Raw genomic sequence first — 20,259 nt, 5'->3', positions numbered from 1 at the left:
TAAGCTCTCTAATACAGAGATTGACATTATTTAAGTTAAATAATTGTAAAGGGAGACATTTCAAGGAAGATGTCTATTTTATTTCTTTCACCAGCTCTTACGGTGTGTTCAGGTATGTTCAGGTGTGTGAAATGTGCCACTATGACTTGATTAAAAGAAACACTGAACCATCAGTTAGAGAGCCAGACCATTATTCAGCCGGGGACGCCACAAGCTGTAGCTCCGAGCTCCTGATCACTGTTCTCAGAGGCTGAGCTTTGTGCTGTTAGCTCACCAAACGACAGTCAGACCCAGGACTGTGGCTCAGAGGTAGAGTGGGTCATCCGTCAATAGGAAGGTCGTAGGTTCGATCCTCCTGTGAGTCAGCATGTCGAAGTGAACCCCAACATGCTCCTGAAGCATAACTTCAGTGTGTGAAAGAACAGTCTCCTCCAACTTAGATTCCTCCTGAATAAATGATGTGTGAATGGGTGAATGAGGAAGCACTTTGAGTGGTCAAAATGACTAGCAAGGAGCTATACAGATACAGACCATTTACCATTTGGAGAGCAGCAGCTCTTACTTGTTACCAGGGTAACCCATCCAATCATTTCATTCAAATTAAATGAAGTGAAATGTTTATTACAGGCTTGTGACAGTCGGAGACACTTTTGTTTTATTTATTGGTTGTTGTTAAGCTGTTTTTAACAAATATTATAAAAAAAAATTCTATAATACGTTGCATGCCCGACCTTTAAAATGGCAACCATTGCCATGGATTGATCGATTGTTCTTTAAACAAAAAGGCCATAGATCATGTTTTTTTCTCACATTTTTTGGCACATTTAGCTAATTACTCCCTAAAAACAAGTGTCCTGTCATTCCTGCTTCTACACATGACTTTCTGAAACATCACTGTTTGTTCATGTTGCCATGTTACCCCTCTAAAGCACCAATTGTTATGCCATTTATGTCACCTGTAGATGCCTCAGTTGCCTCACTAAAAAGGGATGGTCTGAGCAGAGAAGATGTTCATTACATGTTGGCCAGAGCAGTCAGACCTGCATGAAGGAGAGGGACTGCTCAACAAGGGGGAGATACTGAAAACACCAGAACACGTGAGACATAGTGTCCTTCCAAAAACTACATCAGGGACATCAATATATAAACAAAGTCCATTAGACTGAGGGAATTCATCTGGTGGCCGGGCATGTCATCACAAATAAAACCAATGGTGGAGAGATGTGATATCTGTGCACATGAAAGTCAAGCAGCAGTTGAACCCCTGATCCCAACTGAGCGTCCAAGTAGGCCATAGCAGAAGGTTGGAGCAGACCTGTTCCAAAGGAGAAACGGGAACTAGCTAGTCTTAGACTACTTTTCACGACACAATCAGGTGTGAAACATACTAGGGAGCACCTCAGCACAACAGACTATGTTAGGAATGTTGCCCTGGGTTTCTTGTCACAGACAGATAGTTCTCCTGCCACCTATTTGCATATTTTGTAAAAGAATGTCACACAAGTGACAAACAGACCCGGATGTCCTTGCAGCAATGGAGAAACTGAGCTTCCCGCCTTTGTGATTGTCTGCCCCGCCCTGATTGTTTCCACCTGTTCCCCATTACCTCGTGTATAAATAGTCTGCATCTCCCTTTGTCCTGTGCCTGATTGTCTTATCATGTCAAGCGTCAAGGTCTCTTTTGTTACCAAGTCAAGCCATTGTTTTCCACGCTAAGTATATTGTAAGTATCTTGTATTAAAAAGTTGTATCACCTTTCTAAGAGTTAGTGATGGCAATCTGAAGCTTTCTGAAGCAACAAACCTTTCAACACAATTGTATCGAAAAAAGGTTCATTACTCGAAGCTTTTCAAATCAGAGCCCAACAAGGACCACAAGGAACAAGGAAATTATTAAAATGATTAGATTATTAAATGATTTGTCCACATCACTAAAACCTAATAAAGTTAATATTTTGATGTTGACATTTCTGATGTTAATAGCCAACTTGAATAAAGATGGGAATGAAAAGAGCTAAGTATTCATATGCATGTTTAAATGTGTTTCAAGTGAGTGTTTTCAGCTTGTTGGTTGCTTCCACAACCCACAGATGGCCAGCTGCTCCAGCGCTTTATAAACCTTTGACGCAGAGGTTGAACCGTCACGTGGGTGTGCGTGAACGAAGCTTCAGACGTCATGGGTCACGTGATTATCAGGAAACGAATCAAGCTCCGATACAAAGCTCCGTTGAAAAGTGTTTAATTTTTTTAACACATGCTTCGAAGCTTGGGTGTCACAGGTAACATCACTACTAAGAGTGTCTCGCGTCATGCGTTTGGGTCCCTCCTGTCTCTGAGCCCCAGTGCTTAATACATTTTAATCAAACAAATCACATACCTGCTTTACCTAAATTCCACCAGCATGTCCACACTCTGAACGATGTTTGAACATTCCTGTAGCTACAAAGTCCTCACTTGTCCCTAATTAGCCCATATGTCCCTGCTTCTTCTGCCAACTGATCTGAATCTGATTAAACGGGTTAAATGATTCTGTTCACAGCCCTATCCAGGGCCCCCAAGACATCAGGAGAGACTGGAGAGATACCTCAACACTAACAACGCTAAATATATGCGGCAGATGATCCAGAACATGACAGGCTACAAAAGCAGGAGCACTCCATCAGGTGTGAGGCCACATTATCAGCGGCCTCAACACATTCTATCCCCACTCTGATCTCCTGAACAAAGAGTCACTTGCCAAGTCTGACCCACGTCCAAAGGACTGGCCCCTGCCAGTATCCACAGCACATGTAAGGAAAACCTTGATAAGGGGGAATATGAGGGAAGCTGCTGGGCCTGATAACAACCCTGGCTGTGTATGAAGAACATGTGCCAATCAAGTAGTTGATGACATCACCAACGTTTTACGCCCACAACCGTAACCCAAGACTTGGAGAGAACTCTGTTGTAAAGTTTGTGCATGACATTACCATCATAGGCCAAAACTATGTTGAGAGTTCATATTGGGGGGGAAACCTGAGCATAGCTGATAAACCCATGCCGGCCACAGCCTGCTTATTGTCTGGACAGAGATACAGAAGTACCCACTTTTGTACCAACAGACTACAGAGCAGCTTCTCTCCTCCTTAACTATATTAACCATAAGTAAACATGGAGCATTACACTGATGTTGCATTTAGTGTGCATAATTTCTGGATGTATATATGTGAATGAACATACTCTATGTACATAAGTAACTGTATATATTGTGTTATTAGGGCCCACGCATGTAAGTGCTAAGGGCTCAGTGGTCCCTGGCAAAAGATGTGCCAGAAACCTATTGTTTTTATGGAGGTTGCAAAATGGCAGGTTATTGGGTTTGGGCATGTCCAGCAGACTCCATAGTGCCACATGCCAGCTTTGGGATAAAGTTTCTTTGATATTTACAAAATTTGGTAGGATCATTGTTTTCATCTTCAATAGCATATTATTTCAAAATAATGCTTCAAATTTCGTGAGCGTATTCAGAAGTGGCGCAGCATAATATCTGATATTGATATTGCAATTTCTTGCAATTTTGGCAAATTTTCTTTCATGAAAGAGGAAACTGCTTTTGAGGGGCTAGGCATGCTTGAAAATGTGCCATATTTGTAAAAAGCATCAGAAAGGCTACAATATGTAATCTGATTCTCATTCTCATTCTTGGGCATTGCCCCCTGCAAAATTTCAATGAAGTAGCTAAGAAGTTGAAAACTTAAGGTGTGTGTGAGGTGGGTTTTTATGTTTGCTATGAAAGTGGAAGTGTCCGTGGCCAAATCTGCCCAAAACCTCACGTTTGATAGGAGTTCCAGCTCGAAAACATCTACATGCAAGAATTGATTTATTGTCATAGCACCATATACCGGCAACAGGACATGACCTTTCCATACTTTGATGTACTCCTGCTGCAGGGTTGAACAGACTCACTTTAAATGTGGTCAGAAAATCATTAAGATCTTGATGATGCTTTGTTGCTGATTTGCTACTGTCATGCCGATTTGGCGAATTTTGATGTTTCAACAGGAAACATGAAGGGAACCTCCTGCCATACTCTCGACAAGTAATCTCTGACTGCTTCTCAAACTGAAAGTGAGGAAGAGGACTGTGGCTTAGGTCCTGGACCAGCTCTTTTACTTCTGCAAAGATACTAGATGGATCACATGGGTCAGGTCTTGTGAGTCTGAACTTGGAGAGGACTTATGATCATATCCTTTGTTGTGTCTTGACAGGGGTACTGCTCTAAGATGGGGTGCCTAGTCCATTACTATGAGACACCTAATCCTTGCATGACTGGAGTGAGAGCTGTGCCTACATTTTTGAAAGTCATCCATGACTGTCCTTGTGGGTGTTGGAATCCATGAGGCTATTCCTTGATGTTGATTCTGTTTGACAGAATCTCTGGATGCAGCTGAGAAGTGGACAGTGTCCAGTTTGGTAACTTCAGAATTGCATCTCCCCTTTTTGAATGCTATAGTTCTGCCAGCTTCATTCAATGTGAGCGCACTGGGGCGGTGTCAAGCCATATCACTCCTCTAAGTCTGAGCTACTGTTGTACAATACAATTGCACAATGCTTTTTCCATTAAGCTCTGGGAATCTAGACTTATTTCTGAGCACAGATTATTACCATTTTTGCGATATTGACAAATATTGAATAATGTGTAAGTTGTCATATTGGAAATGTTGAAGAGGCTGAGAAAAAAGCAGTATCTGGTGACATCAGTTGAATCCTGTATAATGCAGTACTTCATTAATAACCAAATGTCATTGAATAAGGTAGAGTAAATTAGCAATGAATGTTGTTAATGCTGTTTACACTACAAAACACACACACACACACACACACACAACCCTTCTCACCATAGTTGAACTGGCTGTTGCTCTTCTCACAGTTGATGACATTGAAGCGGTACGGGATGTCTGCCACCATGTTACTGACTTCAAAGTAAAACCACTGGTTGTGCTGGGAACAGTTAGCATCTGCATTCAATATGAGGTCATATTCATATCTACCGAAGAGTAGAAAAGAAAAGGAAAGATTGTTATTGTATGTTTAGGCCTGGGTTGAAGTAGCAATACCGCATGTGCTGCTCAATGACTTCTTTGAGCTTGCTCATAGTGTGTGTGTGTGTGTGTGTGTCCCTACCTGCGGACCTGAATAGCCTTCCTCAGGTTTCCACATTCAAACTTAGAGAAAAACCTCAAGGAATCTGACGGACGCTGAAGACTGACAAAGAAGCAGATAGACAGACATGACCAAATGGATTTTTGTGCATATTATTTGTAATTTGAAGAAAGACATTAAAATTGCATTTTCAAAATGACATTTGATAGATTATGATAGATACTGTAAATTTTTTTAACAGTTATTAACTCACATTTCTCTGTATGAGTTCACTCTCACACTCTCTTCACACAGTTAACTTTACCAACACCAAGCTCAGCAGTTCATCTCACATCCAACATGCACCAGTGCAACTCCACTGCATTAGGTCACTGCAGTTGTCTGTCCTTACAGTTTATGTGACCGGGATGAAGGAGAGATGCTGTGACAGGCATCAGTGGGTTAGTCTGTTTGTTTTTGTTGATATGCTTTTTTTTGTCATGTTTGCAGGGAGGACTCCCAAGTGCACAAAATGTAACAGAAAATAATCTCAGAAATGGAAAATAAAACTCTACATAAATACAAAAGAGTACATTTGTCTCTTAGAGCAACTGAAGAACATATCTGTATTTGGCAAAAAGTTCATGTTGTTATCACATGCTGCATAAGTTGTAATATTATTTAAATTTATACATATTTTCAGTAGTGCAATATAGATAGACTATGCTAAAGTTATGTCTCTATTTGCTGCTATTCTATTTTTAAGAGCTAGAATAAAGGTATAATTTTGTTATTTAAAAAAGATGAAGGGGCTGCAAGGCAGTTTTTAGTGCACAAGGATAGAAATGGATACTTGTAAGTAAGATGCAGGTAAGTCTGTCTGAACCATGTGATGTATTGTGTGAGAGCACATAGATAGTAATACCATTATAGTAGGAATATAGCATCAAATTCAAGGGGCCAGGCTGAGATATAACTTTGGATAAAACTCATCTTCTTCTCCATCTTCAAATAAACCCTTGTTCAATTGTCCCCGCCTCCTGGAGTTGGATAGAATTCACGGAACATGAGTTAAAACTAAGATAAGTGGGCCTAAGAACTTGAGCATGGTAAAACTGCCACTACATCCTCTATGGGCAAAGTGACCCCTCCTGGGATGAGCTGTGAAACCCCTCTGTGAGTGGTAGAGAACGGTCAAACACCACGCCATCCCACACAGTTACAAACCCTTCTGCATTCTGCCTCAGCTGCTCCCCTTCCTCACCTGGCACAAGTCTTTCATCAAGCAATGAAAAACAGGTGGTCGGTGTTGTCTTTTCATTTCTTTGTGGTTTTGGATGTAAATGTAACAGTTTTGACAACAGTACGTAGCATGCAGAATGGAGTGTAAATACATAGTAAAGAGTTTTGTTGGTGGTTGAATGAGAAGATAATGATACTAAGATTAGCCTTCATGTCCAAGCGATGAAAAGTGATCCACTTAGTCCCATTGACTTCAGCTTTGAGAGTTTTGAAAAGGTGAACTTGTACAGAGAAATGTGACATAGCAATTGTAAAAAACTGGAATAAATGGCTGTGTGTATTGGTGTATATTTGAGGTTTTCACCTACCTGTCGTCTTCCAGGTCAAACACTACATGGTTGACGATGTCATCAGAATTCAGGAACCGTTGCACATCTTCAAACACTTTCTGCCTAATAAATGCAAGCATATGAATATTAATGTTGAGTATCGTGTTGTCAGGATATACCAGTACTGAAGATAACCGTGATATTGCTCACAGGAGCGAGCCTTGTATGTATGTATGTATGAAACATTCGAGGAGAGGGGACGCTGGCGCATTTCTCTATGAATTGTGTGTCTTTTTAACAAAACTTTATGTACATTTTGTTGCCTCAAACTGCTGACTTCCATTCTTTGGATTCCACGAACTCTACTGGTTCCAGCTGTTCTGCTTGCCAAAGAAGCGGTTGCTAACGAACGCTAGCCGTTAGCCTACCACCTACGACCCGGCCTCACCCCGCCTGCTTGCCTGGGCAGTCCCCCCCCCCATTTCCTCATGTTTACATTGTAGTCGACTTGTCCTGGTCCTGACTCTTGCTGTCACAAGGTGAAGGGACTGTTTCTACTGAATAAGTGCCTTTTGTCCTCTGCTGGCGGCCAGCGGCCAGCGGCTAATGGCGCCTTTCCAACACTCAGTGATCGGCACCATACTGAATTACTCCGCCACAGAGCTGCTGAAGCTTAACAACTTTGCTATCCCATGGTGTATACCAGCCATCAAACAACTGGGACTCCTTCGTCGACCCCCATACATCCATAGAGGCTCCCGTAGAAAGTTCGTTTTCTCCCGGTCCGACGATTCCATTCCCTCCTTCTGGTCAGCGGCACCGCCTTCGCACGTCTACCGTATCATCAGAGCATTGACGCGCTGGGAACCTGTTGCCATGGAAACTTTGCAGCCCTACAGAGTCGGCAGAATGGAAGACGTGGAATGGATTTCAGCTTGCTGCGGCCACTCCATAGACTGACGGTCTCAAAAGCCATCACGATGGAACACACAATCTCTCACCAATAAATCCTGCTTAATTCATGACCATATCCTGAACAAATGTCGGACTTAATGTGCCTAACTGAAACCTGCCCTTAATGAGGCCTGCCCTGCTGGTTACACCTACCTCCAGGCAGCCCGCAGCACTCGTGGCGGTGGTCTGTCTGTCATCTACCACAAAGACCTGGATTTATCCCCACTACCCCTACCTGAACTATCCTCTTTTGAATGCTTGGCATTTAAAACCAAGCCCCCCATCCCAATGACATTTCTTCTCGTCTACCGGCCACCTAAACCTAATCCAAATTACAGTGGACTTCAACAAAACCAAACAAAACCCTGAACAGCCTTTTGGACCTCCACGCCCCCATCAGAACCAGGTCTGTCAGCTTCTCCCGCTCCACCCCCTGGTACGACAGCGAGCTGCAGAAAATGAAAACAGCGGGGCGTGCTCTAGAGCAGAAGTTCACAGCTTCTGGCCTCACTGTCCACAAACAAGCCTTCCACGAACACCAAAAGGCCTACTCCAAGTCCCAGAAAGATGCACGATCACTGTACTTCTCCAACATCATTCAGAGCAGCCCAGGCAACTCCAAGCAGCTCTTCTCCACAGTTCACCATCTCCTCAGACCACGCACCCCCTCAAACTCTGACTGTACAAGATGATCAGTGCAATACATTTCTGGACTCTTTTTGTGTCAAAATCAACACAATCCGCTCTGCTCTGTGTTCTGCACCTACTCCACCTAACCAGTTTGTTGAGCCACAGTTTGGGATCTCCCAGCCTCTCTACTCCTTCCTCCCTGTCTCCCAGCAGGAGATTCTGGATATTGTCAGGAAGATGAAGCCCACCATGTGCGCCCTCGACCCCTTTATCCCTATGATCACCACCACGATCAATCAGTCTGAAAACTGCCATTATCAAGCCACTACTGAAAAAGCTCACCCTCGACCCAGAGATCCCTTTTGCCTTTTTACACAGTAAAATGTAAACACTAATTAGTAATTGCAATCGTTGAAATTTGCTTAACCTGGACGAGCCACTTTACTTGTATTGTTATAAAATACAACATTAGAAACCATCTGAACTCTTCTCCCACCACTGGCTCTTGTTACAAACATACTACGGTATTTGCAAGTATGAATGTTCTAGTTGACTGACAATTCCACAGAATAGTCCTTTAATGTGAGGAAAATGGCATAATGCCGGAATATTTTACAAAGTTAAATTCAGATAAAACAGTCACTCTGAGCGAGCACGTTTTTTCTCTTTAACTGACAGTAGAGCAGAGATTGAAGAAACGTCCCCGCCTATACTCAAACCTTACAGGGTCAGCATTAAACCCCTAAGCCATAATAACGTCCCAAGTTAATCTTTTTGACAGAAGCTCAACCTTTGACACACGTCAGTGGACTGATCATTTATAGTAACCTATATATATAGTTTTGCTTCTTTTGAGGAGCTTGCACAGAACCTCTGGGATGGTAAAGTTATTCAACATATTTCAATGATCTTGACAACAACAGGACTTTCAAACCAAACAAAGCAGCGCCTTTCCACACTTATGTGGTTGTTACAATGATGACCCACATGACCATTTTCTCAACTGAAATCGCTATGGTTCAGGGTTGGTTAGGTTAATGACCAAAAAAAGCTGAAATAAAAGCAGTGTCAAATAGACCAACATTTAGTGATGAAGCGAAATGGGAAACAATCAGTGGTCACAGTCACTACAGCTACATGTTGTCAGTTTTAATATAAAGCTTGGATGCAGCTCCATTCACTGAAATGTGAAGTGCTCTTTAACTAATGAACAGTGGATGAATTCACTGGCACCATGATCATGTTGCTGATAAACTCCAACATGTGAAGATGATTTAGCTCTTTGTTCGATTTCATAAACTCTGCAGTGCTCTTCTGTATTTGTGTTGATTTACCCTCTCAATGTCCACAGCAAAACTTATCATCACATACCAAGCAGTAATGTCAGTCGACTCAGCTCCATGATGATCTGTTCTGTTCTTTAAATACTTTGAAAAAGTAGTTGATAAAAACCAAAGTAGTCCCAGAGCAAACAGAGACATAGTGGACTGAGAACATTTGGGTTTGAAATGAGACAGAGCTTGAAAGGTCTCTCACATTAAGCCTAATCTTATTCTGAACCTGAGACAATTTACTGACAAAGCAGCCCAAACAAAAATGCCATTAACATTAGTTCTGTTAAGGGACTGCAGGCTGAAAACATGCTCTCTGTTTAGATGAGGCCCAACAGACTGGCAACATAATTAGATTAAGTTCAGTGAGAAATTGCATCTTTAACATTTTTAAATGTCAGCATCTGTTGGCCTCTTGAAAGTGCTGAGAAAATGGCTCGGAGAAGCTACACACAACAACACACAAATTACAGACACACCCTTCTACATACACTCATGTAACCATAATGACATACTGTAGATTCACAGTATACATGCATCCAATAATATGCCCTCTAAAACTTTCATGGCCACACAGCTCAACTAAATACAGAACAAAAAGTGAAATAAATGAAAAAATGTAAATAAAAGTTGAATTTGGGCAGAATGAAATTCAACATTTATGGATTGAACCACGCATTATAAAACAGGACACTGTGGTTGAGTCACTGAATTCACCAGACATTACAGTTTGAGATACCAAGTTGACTCTTGACTCAAACTCTTCACACAGTTGTCTTTACCAACACTCAGCTCAGTTCAGCAGTCAATCTCACATACAATATGCACCAGTGCAACCAAAACATTTAAAGCATGTCGAAGTGTCCTTGGGCAAGACACTAAACCCCAACTTGCTCCTGAAGCAGCTTCAGTGTGTGAATGTGTGTGAAAGAACAGTCTCCTCCAAATTAGATTCCTCCTGTATGAATGATGTGTGAATGGGTGAATGAGGTTTTAATGTAAAAGCGCTTTGAGTGGTCGAAATGACTGGAAAGGCGCTTACAAATACAGACCATTTACCATATAGCATAGCATCATTATTGCGTATTGGTTTTGATTTGCTTTAATGTTCATTGAGTTTGATTATTGTGATGTGTTGTAGTTTACTGTGCAGCCATAAAGTTGATAAAGTTTAAAGTTTAACTCATTATGTTTTAATAAATGTTTTAATACACATACTGTCTTCTTACATGTTGTACAAGAGTGAATACTGCCAACCTCTCCTAGCTGTCAAGGTGGTAATTTTGGTTTTAGTTATTAAGTTAATTATTAATCATAATCGCAAATTGATAGTTTAGTTATTTTAATGAGACTGAATCAGTTAAATTGGCTCTTTTTCCTTGTTTATCGAGGTCGTGCCCCAATCGAGGTCAACTTTACAGCAAGTCCCATTATTCAATATAATTAATCATTAATCTGTTAACTACTAATTGTTTCTGATAGCCAAATTGTCCCATAAATGGTGCAAACCCTCCGCATAATTTGATGCCCGTGTCAGGCAGAGTACTGACCCCAACATTAATTTGGTGCCACAGTGTGATGCACAACACTTCCTATCAACAACAATCAACACTGACACGAAGAGAGCTACATTAAAATGCAAGACACAGTGTTGAGAGTTTTACAGCAACATTTCTCTGCTCACAGCTCTGTCTGTCCTCCGTGTCATCAGCAGCCCACAAAGGACAGGGTCCCCTAAACTGCATCATGTCCAAATGAACATTTTATCTCTATGATCTCATTACTGACAGAGCTACACAAAGGAGGGAATAAATAAGAAGAGGGGAAGATGGCGTAATATAAAGGCAGATGGGAGACTAATGGAATGTGATAGGGAGACTGAGAAACAAGACTGTGGGAAGACGGCAATGGGTGAGAGGAAAATAAAAAACAGGTGGTGGGATTAAGAAATGCAGCTAAAGAAGAAAAGAGTATTTGGAGGCAGAAATCAGATGTACAGATAAGGAGACTGATCCTCGAGCTCAGGACAGGCAGATTGCACCTGGACTGTCCCTACTGGGCACAGTGAGTCGCCCTAAAACCAAACCACTGCAGGCCACGAAAAATGTCAAATCCCTTTTGACTGACTACTGTCAGGAATAGAAAGAATTCTCAAGTAAAGGTACTGTTAAAATGTACTCTGACAACAGTAGGTCAGTTAGAATGTACTCAGACATTACTACTATGTTACTATATGAATTTTAATATTATATGATGGTATAAAGTAATTAAATTAAATTCAAAAGCACATAGGTCGCAAAATAACACTAGCTCTTATGTCCAATAACACACACATTTTCTATAGATAGACATTTTCAGGCTGCGCATACAACTGATTATCAGTTATAAATATATAACTGCCTTCCACAGTAGCATTAACCAAAGAATTAACCAAAGACGAGGACACAAGTCAAACAATTTAATGAAAATGACAAACCGTAAGCAAAAACAGCTATGGACACACACTGGGGTATGCAACAAGCATTACTAAGCTACAGAAATTAAATATGTGCCACTTTAACAGCAGAATAAATCATCTGCAAGGCAGACAGCACAGACATGTTTAGACACTATGAACATGATAGTGGCAGCAGCCCACTGACAAACAAATCAAAAAGTTCACCACCCACTAAACCTCTCTGGTCCCACTGCGCTTTTCAAAAACTGTCGTGCTGAATGAGCGCTCTGTAGTCACAATTGTGACGGAGATTATTGTCAAAAAAACAGCAAAAAGATCTCAGCTCACAGACAGACATTCCTGAGCAAATGTTGAAGCCTCTGCTTGAGGATCGACGATGGATGCTGTGTGACCAAGGTGCATGCTGGGTCTGCTTAAATTTGTCGTGGGTATGTTTGATTTGGGTCACTAGCACTCGCTGGGTGGTGCATTAAATCAGTAATTCATTAGATGTAACCTCTCTTTCCCCCCCTATGGTAACAGTATGTAGCATAATTTTAATCTTAACCATAGCACGTCATGATGCCATCCTTAATTTTCTTGCATTGCACAGCAATGGGCATATCATTCTTCTCTGCTGCAGCTGTTGATTTCATGTATTCAGTTCTCACATAGTATTTCATGACTTTCTCTTGTGACTTTTTGTGAATTTTTATTGTGTTGAATTTGTGTTGTTAATTAAAACACTAAAAGTACAGAAAAAAAAACTATTTTGTTAACATTAACAGGAATAAATGTACTTCATTATTTCCATAACAGTAGGCATTTCCTGCCTACCATGTTAGGGGCCACATTTTTCTGGCCATTTCACCATCCACAGACTACTGACTGTCCAGTATGTGGTACAGATCTTTGGTGGTCATGTCCATATGTAGCTTAATGCTCAATAGCAGTATTCATGACACACCATTTTCCATCCATCACTTTTTGCCCACTTATCCAGGGCCCGGTTGTAGTGGACACTCCTGGGGGTGCTTGTCCCCAAACCAGATGAGATTTATAATCTCTCAAGTGTGTTCTGGGTCTACCCCAGGGTCTCCTACCAGTTGAGCATGCTCAGAAAAGCCTCCTGCCGAGTAAAACACTGTTACGGCCCTTGGCCTTGCTGTTTCTTGTCTTTTCCCTTCCCATACGATATTATGACTGTGTGAGCACCACCTGGGGATCGGAGGTGTGTTCCTTGTCTGCCCTATCCGACCTCCTCCCTGTCTGCTGCCTGCCTGCTACTGCTACAGATTGGTTCTCTCCTCCACCTGCTGCCATTGGGTGGCATCTCCTGCAAACAAACCAATCAGGGAGCTCCAATCAACGCAGGCCCTTTTTAAAAGAGCCCAGAGCTAGCAGTCAGGGCAGCTGTGTGTGTGTGTGCGCCTCTTTGTGAACAGCTTGCCACTAGTATTTATAGCTATTTGCTCTGTTTGAACGCTAAGTTGTGAAATCCTGTAGATTTGTGTCAGAGGACGGGGCTTAGATGTGCTTTCGTTTAGCAGCTCTTTGTTAAATGCATAATAGAATTAGGGGTGCTACTCCCCTGTATTTTGGTTTGGCTGGTTGAGTTAGGAAGGGTAAGTCAGAGGAAGTGTCTTTTGTTTCCTTTTATTTTTGCTGTGGCATTTAGCACAGGTAAGATTTGTAAGAAAGTTAAGTTCTCTTTTGTAGCATCCACCTTGCCCGTCAGTTCCTCCTAGTTTTCTTTGTTTATTTCGTGCATTGTATTCCATCTTAATAATCTTTTTTGTCATAAATTATATCTGTGAGCTAACCAAGCAAGACCTGGTCATTTATGTTACACTCCTTTCCCTACTGAGCATGGGGTGTAACAAACACTTCTCCAGTGTGAGTGTCTCTGGCTTCTTCTGTTCTCCTGTTTCACCGATCTTCCACCCGTACACGACAATCCCTCTGCCTGCTTCCCCTGGGTTCCCCTGGGCTCCGATGCCTGCCCGCCTGTTGCCGACTCTGCTTCCGCATCGGCCACGAGCTCCGCCTGCTCCCCAACGGTGCCTTCGCCCTCTGCTCTCAGCTTTAGAACTGAGAACTGTGTATAATTACCAGAACCAAGTCCATACTTACCTGCTATCTGTTAATTATTATCTGTGCATCGCTTCACCTGCTGAGAGTAAAATTAAAGGATGCGTTTGGGTTCTACCACACACCCTGACAACCTAATAAGTAAGCATTGTATGTGTTTGGGTCCAAGACCATTTATTGCTTTGGAAGCAAGTAATAGGGTTTTAAAATCTATCCTTTGGGACACTGGAAGCCAGTGGAGGGATTTAAGAAGCAGGTGATGCCTCGGACTGATCCATCGGACTGATCCATTGGCCTCATCGACTGCTGAACTCTTTATTAGATTGTTTGCTCGCTTACACTTGTTTATTTCAGTGAACTTTGTAAAAGCACTGTGAGACACTCTGTTGTGATATTGGGCTATACAAATAAATTGAATTGAATTGAATTGAAAAAGAACTGTTGTGATGTGCTCCACCTTCTTGGTTTTGGTGGTGACTCTGGCTGCTGCATTCTGGACAAGCTGCAGTTGTCTAATTGATTTTTTGTTAAGGCCCCTGAAGACACTATTGCAATAGTCCAGCCTGCTGAAGATAAATGTGTGAATAAGTTTTTCTGTAACTTGTTTAGACAAACATCTTTTAATTCTGGCTATATTTTAAGATGGTAGTACACTGATTTGATGACTGCTTTTATGTGTGAAGTTTAGGTCTGAGTCCATTATAACAGCAAGATTTCTGGCTTGATTAGGGGGCTTTAATTTCATGGAGTCAAGATGAGCGCTGACTTTTAATCTTTCATGTGTTTCATGTTTTATTTCAGTTTTATCTGTGTTTAATTGTAGGAAATTTTGGCACATCCACCCATTGATGTGTTTGATACATTTGTTTAGCAAATGTAAAGGACTGTAGTCATGTGGTGATACTGTTACGTAGAGTTGTGTGTCATCTGCATAGGTATGATACGAGATGTTGTAAGGGTGTGTCCAGCCAAACTCATTTTGGCCGCTTGTATCTGTGATCTCATTCTTTCATTCACTCCCCAAAGCTCTCGACCATACATGAAATATAGATCAGTTAATTGAAAATTCACAGCAACATCCATGTTACTGCTGAAGCAACACTAATCTGCCTGTTCATCTCCCACTCCATTTTATCCTGACTCATGAACAATACCCTAAGATATTTTAAGTCTCTCGCTTGGAACAGCAGCTAACTCCCAGCACGGAGAGAGCAATCCACCATTTTCTGTCAAAGAACCATGGCCTCAGACTTGGAGGTGAAGACTCTCATCCCGACTGCTTCACACCATCTCGATGCACACTAAAGGTCATGAGGGTGACCTGAAGCTAACTGAGTCACATCATCTGCAAAGAGCAGAGATCCCCTAACCAAACACTGTCCTACCTCAAGTTCTGCACCTTGAGATCCTGTCCATGAAAACCACAAACATAAATAGTGACATGGGACAACCCTGGAAGAGCCCACAAGTCCAGAAGACAGATGTCGACAGGATGACTGCCAAAACAGTCCAGCAATGTCCAGAGCATTTAGCATCTCGGGATGAATCTCATCGACTCCTGACCCCTTGCTGCTGGGGAGCTTCTTAACAACCTCAGAAACCTCTGCCAGAGATATGGGTGAGTTTTCAAACTCTGCCTCATACTCAGAGGACAAGTGAGTTGGGTTCAGGATTTGATCCCTATCCACATAGATAATCCAAGAAAACAATACTGATAAGTTTGTAACAGTGCATTTTAAAGCCAACATGATACAATCTGGATCAGCTACAATTTATCATTGAGTCAGACCTGCCATAGAAAACTAATCAAGTGAGCATAGCTAGTGATACAATGCGAAACTTTCATCGTTAATGGAAATTCTGCCAAACAAATTTTAAATGAAACAGCCATGTGATTTAAAAGTAATATTAGCTGTTAATGGCCTTAGACTGGCTGCTTCTGCCGCTAACGTTACCAATGGCACTCATGTCACCCTGTCGAACTAGAGGTAAGGTTTGTGGTCCCACCTTCATATTTCAAGATATTGCTGCACATACACTGTTGCCCATAAAGTTGGAATAATTGTTCAGTACCCCCAATTTAGTTAAAGCCTGAATCCACAGTTTGCAAAGGTTCATTGTGGTTTAAGTTTCACTGTGATATGTTTGGAAGAGTTTGATCAATAAAGTTGAGAAGATATAAACTTTATTTATCAAGAATAAATCACATTGTCACAATCATTTCATGAGAAGAGGTAAAAAACATTTTATTCCAACTTCATGGGCAACAGTGTAGTTAAAGATTTCACGAAATGTTGAGCAAAGATTCTGTCATTTCTTCCAGAGTGATCATTTGTGTTGGGTAAAACATAGACCAAGCTGGAGGTACAACCGACATTGACATAGAACAGCCATCAATAACCAGCCAATCTGCTTTCACACCTGTGGATTTATAACATTTGAGTTTTGGCCACTACAATTTTAATTTACCATTTGTAAATCACACTTATGATTATGTTCGACTAACTTAATTAATCCCACTCAGCCATCAGTAATGAACTGTGAGGAGCTTTGCATACCGCTGTATGTTGGGCTTGCGTGGGGCCATGGGTTCATGTCCTGGTGGTGGGAGGTGACCCCAGAAATCAGGGAAAGCCAGGATGCTGAACCCCGGGATAGATTTGGTTTTGGTGGCGGCAGAACGGTACAGCTTGGGTTCATGGTGAGGAATACAGGCTCCGTGTCTCTCCAACAACCTGTCTATCATCGCACTATGGTGGGATTCTTCTTCTCCCTCCTCATCATCGTCCTCCTCATCCCCTCTCTGAACCGGGGGGGGGTCCTCTCTAGAAGCAGAAAACAATAATAATTTTGTTGTTGGGGGTCCAGACACCTAAAATCAGAAAAGAAACAAAGGTCAGACTGATGGTAATAGTGTGACACAACTGTGATAAACACAACTGTTACAAACTGAGTGGCAGGTGACAACAGGAGGGAAAAATAGATAAAGCCATTTTACACACATTTCACCCAGGCAGCTGCTGCAAACCACCACGGACTTGCATACTACAAATATGGACGTGACTGTCTTTGGTGTGACACATTCCAAAACCACAAAAGATCAAAAGCTACATTTACAGGTAATGAAACAAAATACTGCAAGGATGAAATACAAACATCAAATATAGGAACCGCCTGGCCGCATCATTAGTTCTAGAATAGAGTTTAAAATCCTTCTCCTCACCTACAAGGTTCTTAATGTTCAGGCTCCATCATATCTTAAAGAGCTTATAGTACCGTACTACCCCACTAGAGCACTGCGCTCCCAGACTGCAGGTCTACTGGTGGTTCCTAAAGTCCTCTAAAGTAGTGATGGAGCCAGAGCTTTCAGCTATCAGGTTCCTCTCCTGTGGAACCTCCTTCCAGTCTGGGTTCGGGGGGCAGACACCCTCTCTACATTTAAGAGTAGACTAAAAACCTTCCTTTTTGACAAAGCATATATTTAAGGGCTGGCTCAGGCCTTAGACCAGCCCCTACTTATGCTGCTATAGGCTCAGACTGCCGGGGGACTCCTATGGTGCACTGGGCTCCTCTATTCTCTCTCCTCCTCTTCCTCTCCATCGTTATGTCTCATGTCAGCCAAATGTCTGCCTCTAACTTGCTACCTTCTCCGGAGCCTTTCTGTGCTTTCTCATCTCTCAGGTTCCTGTGGATCCTGTGGATCCTGTGGATCCTGGTCCTGGCCCTGCTGATGTGGTTCTCTGGTTCCTGTGGGTCCTGGTCCCGGTCCCGCTGTTGTGGTTCTCTGGTTCCTGTGGATCCTGGTCCTGGTTCTGCTGATGTGGTTCTCAGGTCCCTATGGATCCTGGTCCTGGTCCTGCTGATGTGGTTCTCCACCAGCCAATGGATGTGCGTCTGTCCAAGGCTACAGCCTGTCCGTCCTTGGGAGCTGGATCTCTCCTTCACTGTGGTGCTCCCGGAGGTTTCTCTTTTCCCACTGGGTTTTTTGAGTTTTTCCTTCCCGAAGAAGGAGGGTCATAAAGGGCAGGTGATGCCTCGGACTGATCCACCGGACTGATCCATTGGCCTCATCGACTGCTGGACTCTTTATTAGATTGTTTGTTCGCTTACACTTGTTTATTTCAGTGAACTTTGTAAAGCACTGTGAGACACTCTGTTGTGATATTGGGCTATACAAATAAAATTGAATTGAATTGAATTGAATAGTTAACAGCGGTTTCCTTCAAGTATGGAAGATCTAAAATGCTGAATAATGACAACTCAAAGAAATCCAATATGCGCTTACTGTACCATAATTAAATGAAACACACATGTTGGATGACAGTAATTTCAGTTTTTGACTGAATTTGTTTTTTTTCATTCTGAGATGTATTTTTTTTTTATGCTGCACTCATTTCATTTCAGCTTTGTCCAGCAGAGAGCAGCATATATCTGCCAGTACTACATAACAAGTTCACATCAGATGAAGTTTTTTTCTTTCAGGAAATGGAGATATATCATCCATGCAAAAATTAAAAGCATTCATTCGCATCCAGTCACAGAGTAGGATACTGTGTGTTGATCTATATATGTCAATATCTGAATAAGCACAGTGATCCCTTTTTAATCCTTTGAACGTTAGATGTGCAAATACTGTTGGTGTAATTACTTAGTAAGAGGTGCCGATATTTAGGAAATGGTCTCAGCTTTAAAATCCAGAAGCCTGAGCACGTCCTCTGATGATGGCCTTATCTTTGCAATACTGAGTTTTCTTTTTCTTGGTCACCGCTGTTAAGTGCCCATTCATTTCTTTTTTTTACATCACCATCTTCAGCTGCCTGATTTCCAGCTCCACACCTCTACAGCTGCAACACTGTCCTCTTCATACTGCTGTTATCACTCAATTGATTCACGAACAAGCAAAGATATACCTCCTTCATGCTAACCAGGTGGATTCAAATATTTAATTGGCCTCTGCTGCCAAACCAAAGTGAAGTGATAGTCACTAACCTACATCTGTTTTGGTTCATTTATTAATCTGCTGCACACCTCCCTTTGAATTCCTTCTCTGTCTGCATCCCATGTGTAGCGTTTTGTCATTGTCCTTTTCTATTTGTTGTAGTCCAAAATGTGTGTAAATAGGCTGTCTGGGCTATCTCTAACCTACTCATAGACACTGTGAGAGCTTTTTGGGGTTTTACTGTACTTTCCCTGAACTGAGGTCATTGTCCCTACAACAGCTTGGAGGTGCAACAATGGGTGGATCTGTGCTCAGTGTCACTGACACAAGCTGGTGGCAGCCATGAAGGGTAGAGAAGCTGATCAACCACAAACACACATGAAACAATCACAGGGAGACGAAACAAGACAGAGACGCTGTACACGAGGAGTAATCGAGGCAAAATAACGACCTGGAGCAAATGAACTGAAGACACAACAGTCAGGGACGTTCGGTCGAAAGGGATGATGTACTGACAGGGGTCGTATGTATGAAGAAAATGCTGTCAATGGTTTATTTTAAAAGAAGTGACTGAGGTAAACTCATTTAAGATAAGATAAGATAAGATAAGATGTTCCTTTATTGGCCCCACGACTAATGTCTTCCAATTTCTTTTGTGTTTTCAGATTAAATTTCTTTCTATCATTATCACAGCTTGACAAATGCTTTGTCCAAGCATACATGCAGAGAAAATAGAGTCTGAGCATACCTTGCCTCTCTCACCATGTTTCTGAAGCTGGGGCTGCTGCTGAAGATGCTGCTGTGACTGTGGAAATCACGAGGCTCTAACTGAGCCGCAGCTGGACAGACACAAAAGAGAAAATAGCGCATTTGAATTTCTACCTCTTAAAAATGAGAGGAAAATAATAATGCTGTGGTTTTGAAAAGAAGAAGAACATGTGCAGGAATGCTGAAAACAACTGCCATGTATTTGTCCATCACATGCGGACGGTTCTGGCAGAATTAGTGAAAAGTGAAAGCCTTACCAAATCTTTTACATTAGAACATATTACATGTTTTCAAGTCAAATTTAATTCAGACATAGCTGAAAAAGATGCACAACTATTGTCACACATGTTTGAACTATAATAAGCTGGAGGCCGCTGTGAGGATTAGTGTGACTGTATGATTTAATGGCTTGTAGAGA

At 41.9% G+C, this 20,259-nt stretch overlaps 1 protein-coding gene across 1 annotated transcript in view; it reads right to left on the bottom strand.

Moving 5' to 3' along the window:
- LOC139201532 (cytosolic carboxypeptidase 4) overlaps positions 1-20,259 on the bottom strand; it is a 123,015-nt gene that overhangs the window by 51,900 nt on the left and 50,856 nt on the right. Inside the window, exons 14-18 of the mRNA XM_070830871.1 lie at positions 19,822-19,912; positions 16,693-16,959; positions 6,731-6,814; positions 5,163-5,243; positions 4,877-5,025 (exon numbers count right to left, since the gene is read on the bottom strand). Of these exons, the coding sequence (XP_070686972.1) occupies positions 4,877-5,025; positions 5,163-5,243; positions 6,731-6,814; positions 16,693-16,959; positions 19,822-19,912 (672 nt within the window). The remainder of the gene's footprint in view (positions 1-4,876; positions 5,026-5,162; positions 5,244-6,730; positions 6,815-16,692; positions 16,960-19,821; positions 19,913-20,259) is intronic.

Source organism: Pempheris klunzingeri, chromosome 5 (genome assembly GCF_042242105.1).
Source record: "Pempheris klunzingeri isolate RE-2024b chromosome 5, fPemKlu1.hap1, whole genome shotgun sequence".
In the NCBI taxonomy this organism is placed as follows: Eukaryota; Metazoa; Chordata; class Actinopteri; order Acropomatiformes; family Pempheridae; genus Pempheris; species Pempheris klunzingeri.
Note: the sequence above shows the minus strand (reverse complement) of the source record. Positions and strands in the feature narration are given on the sequence as shown.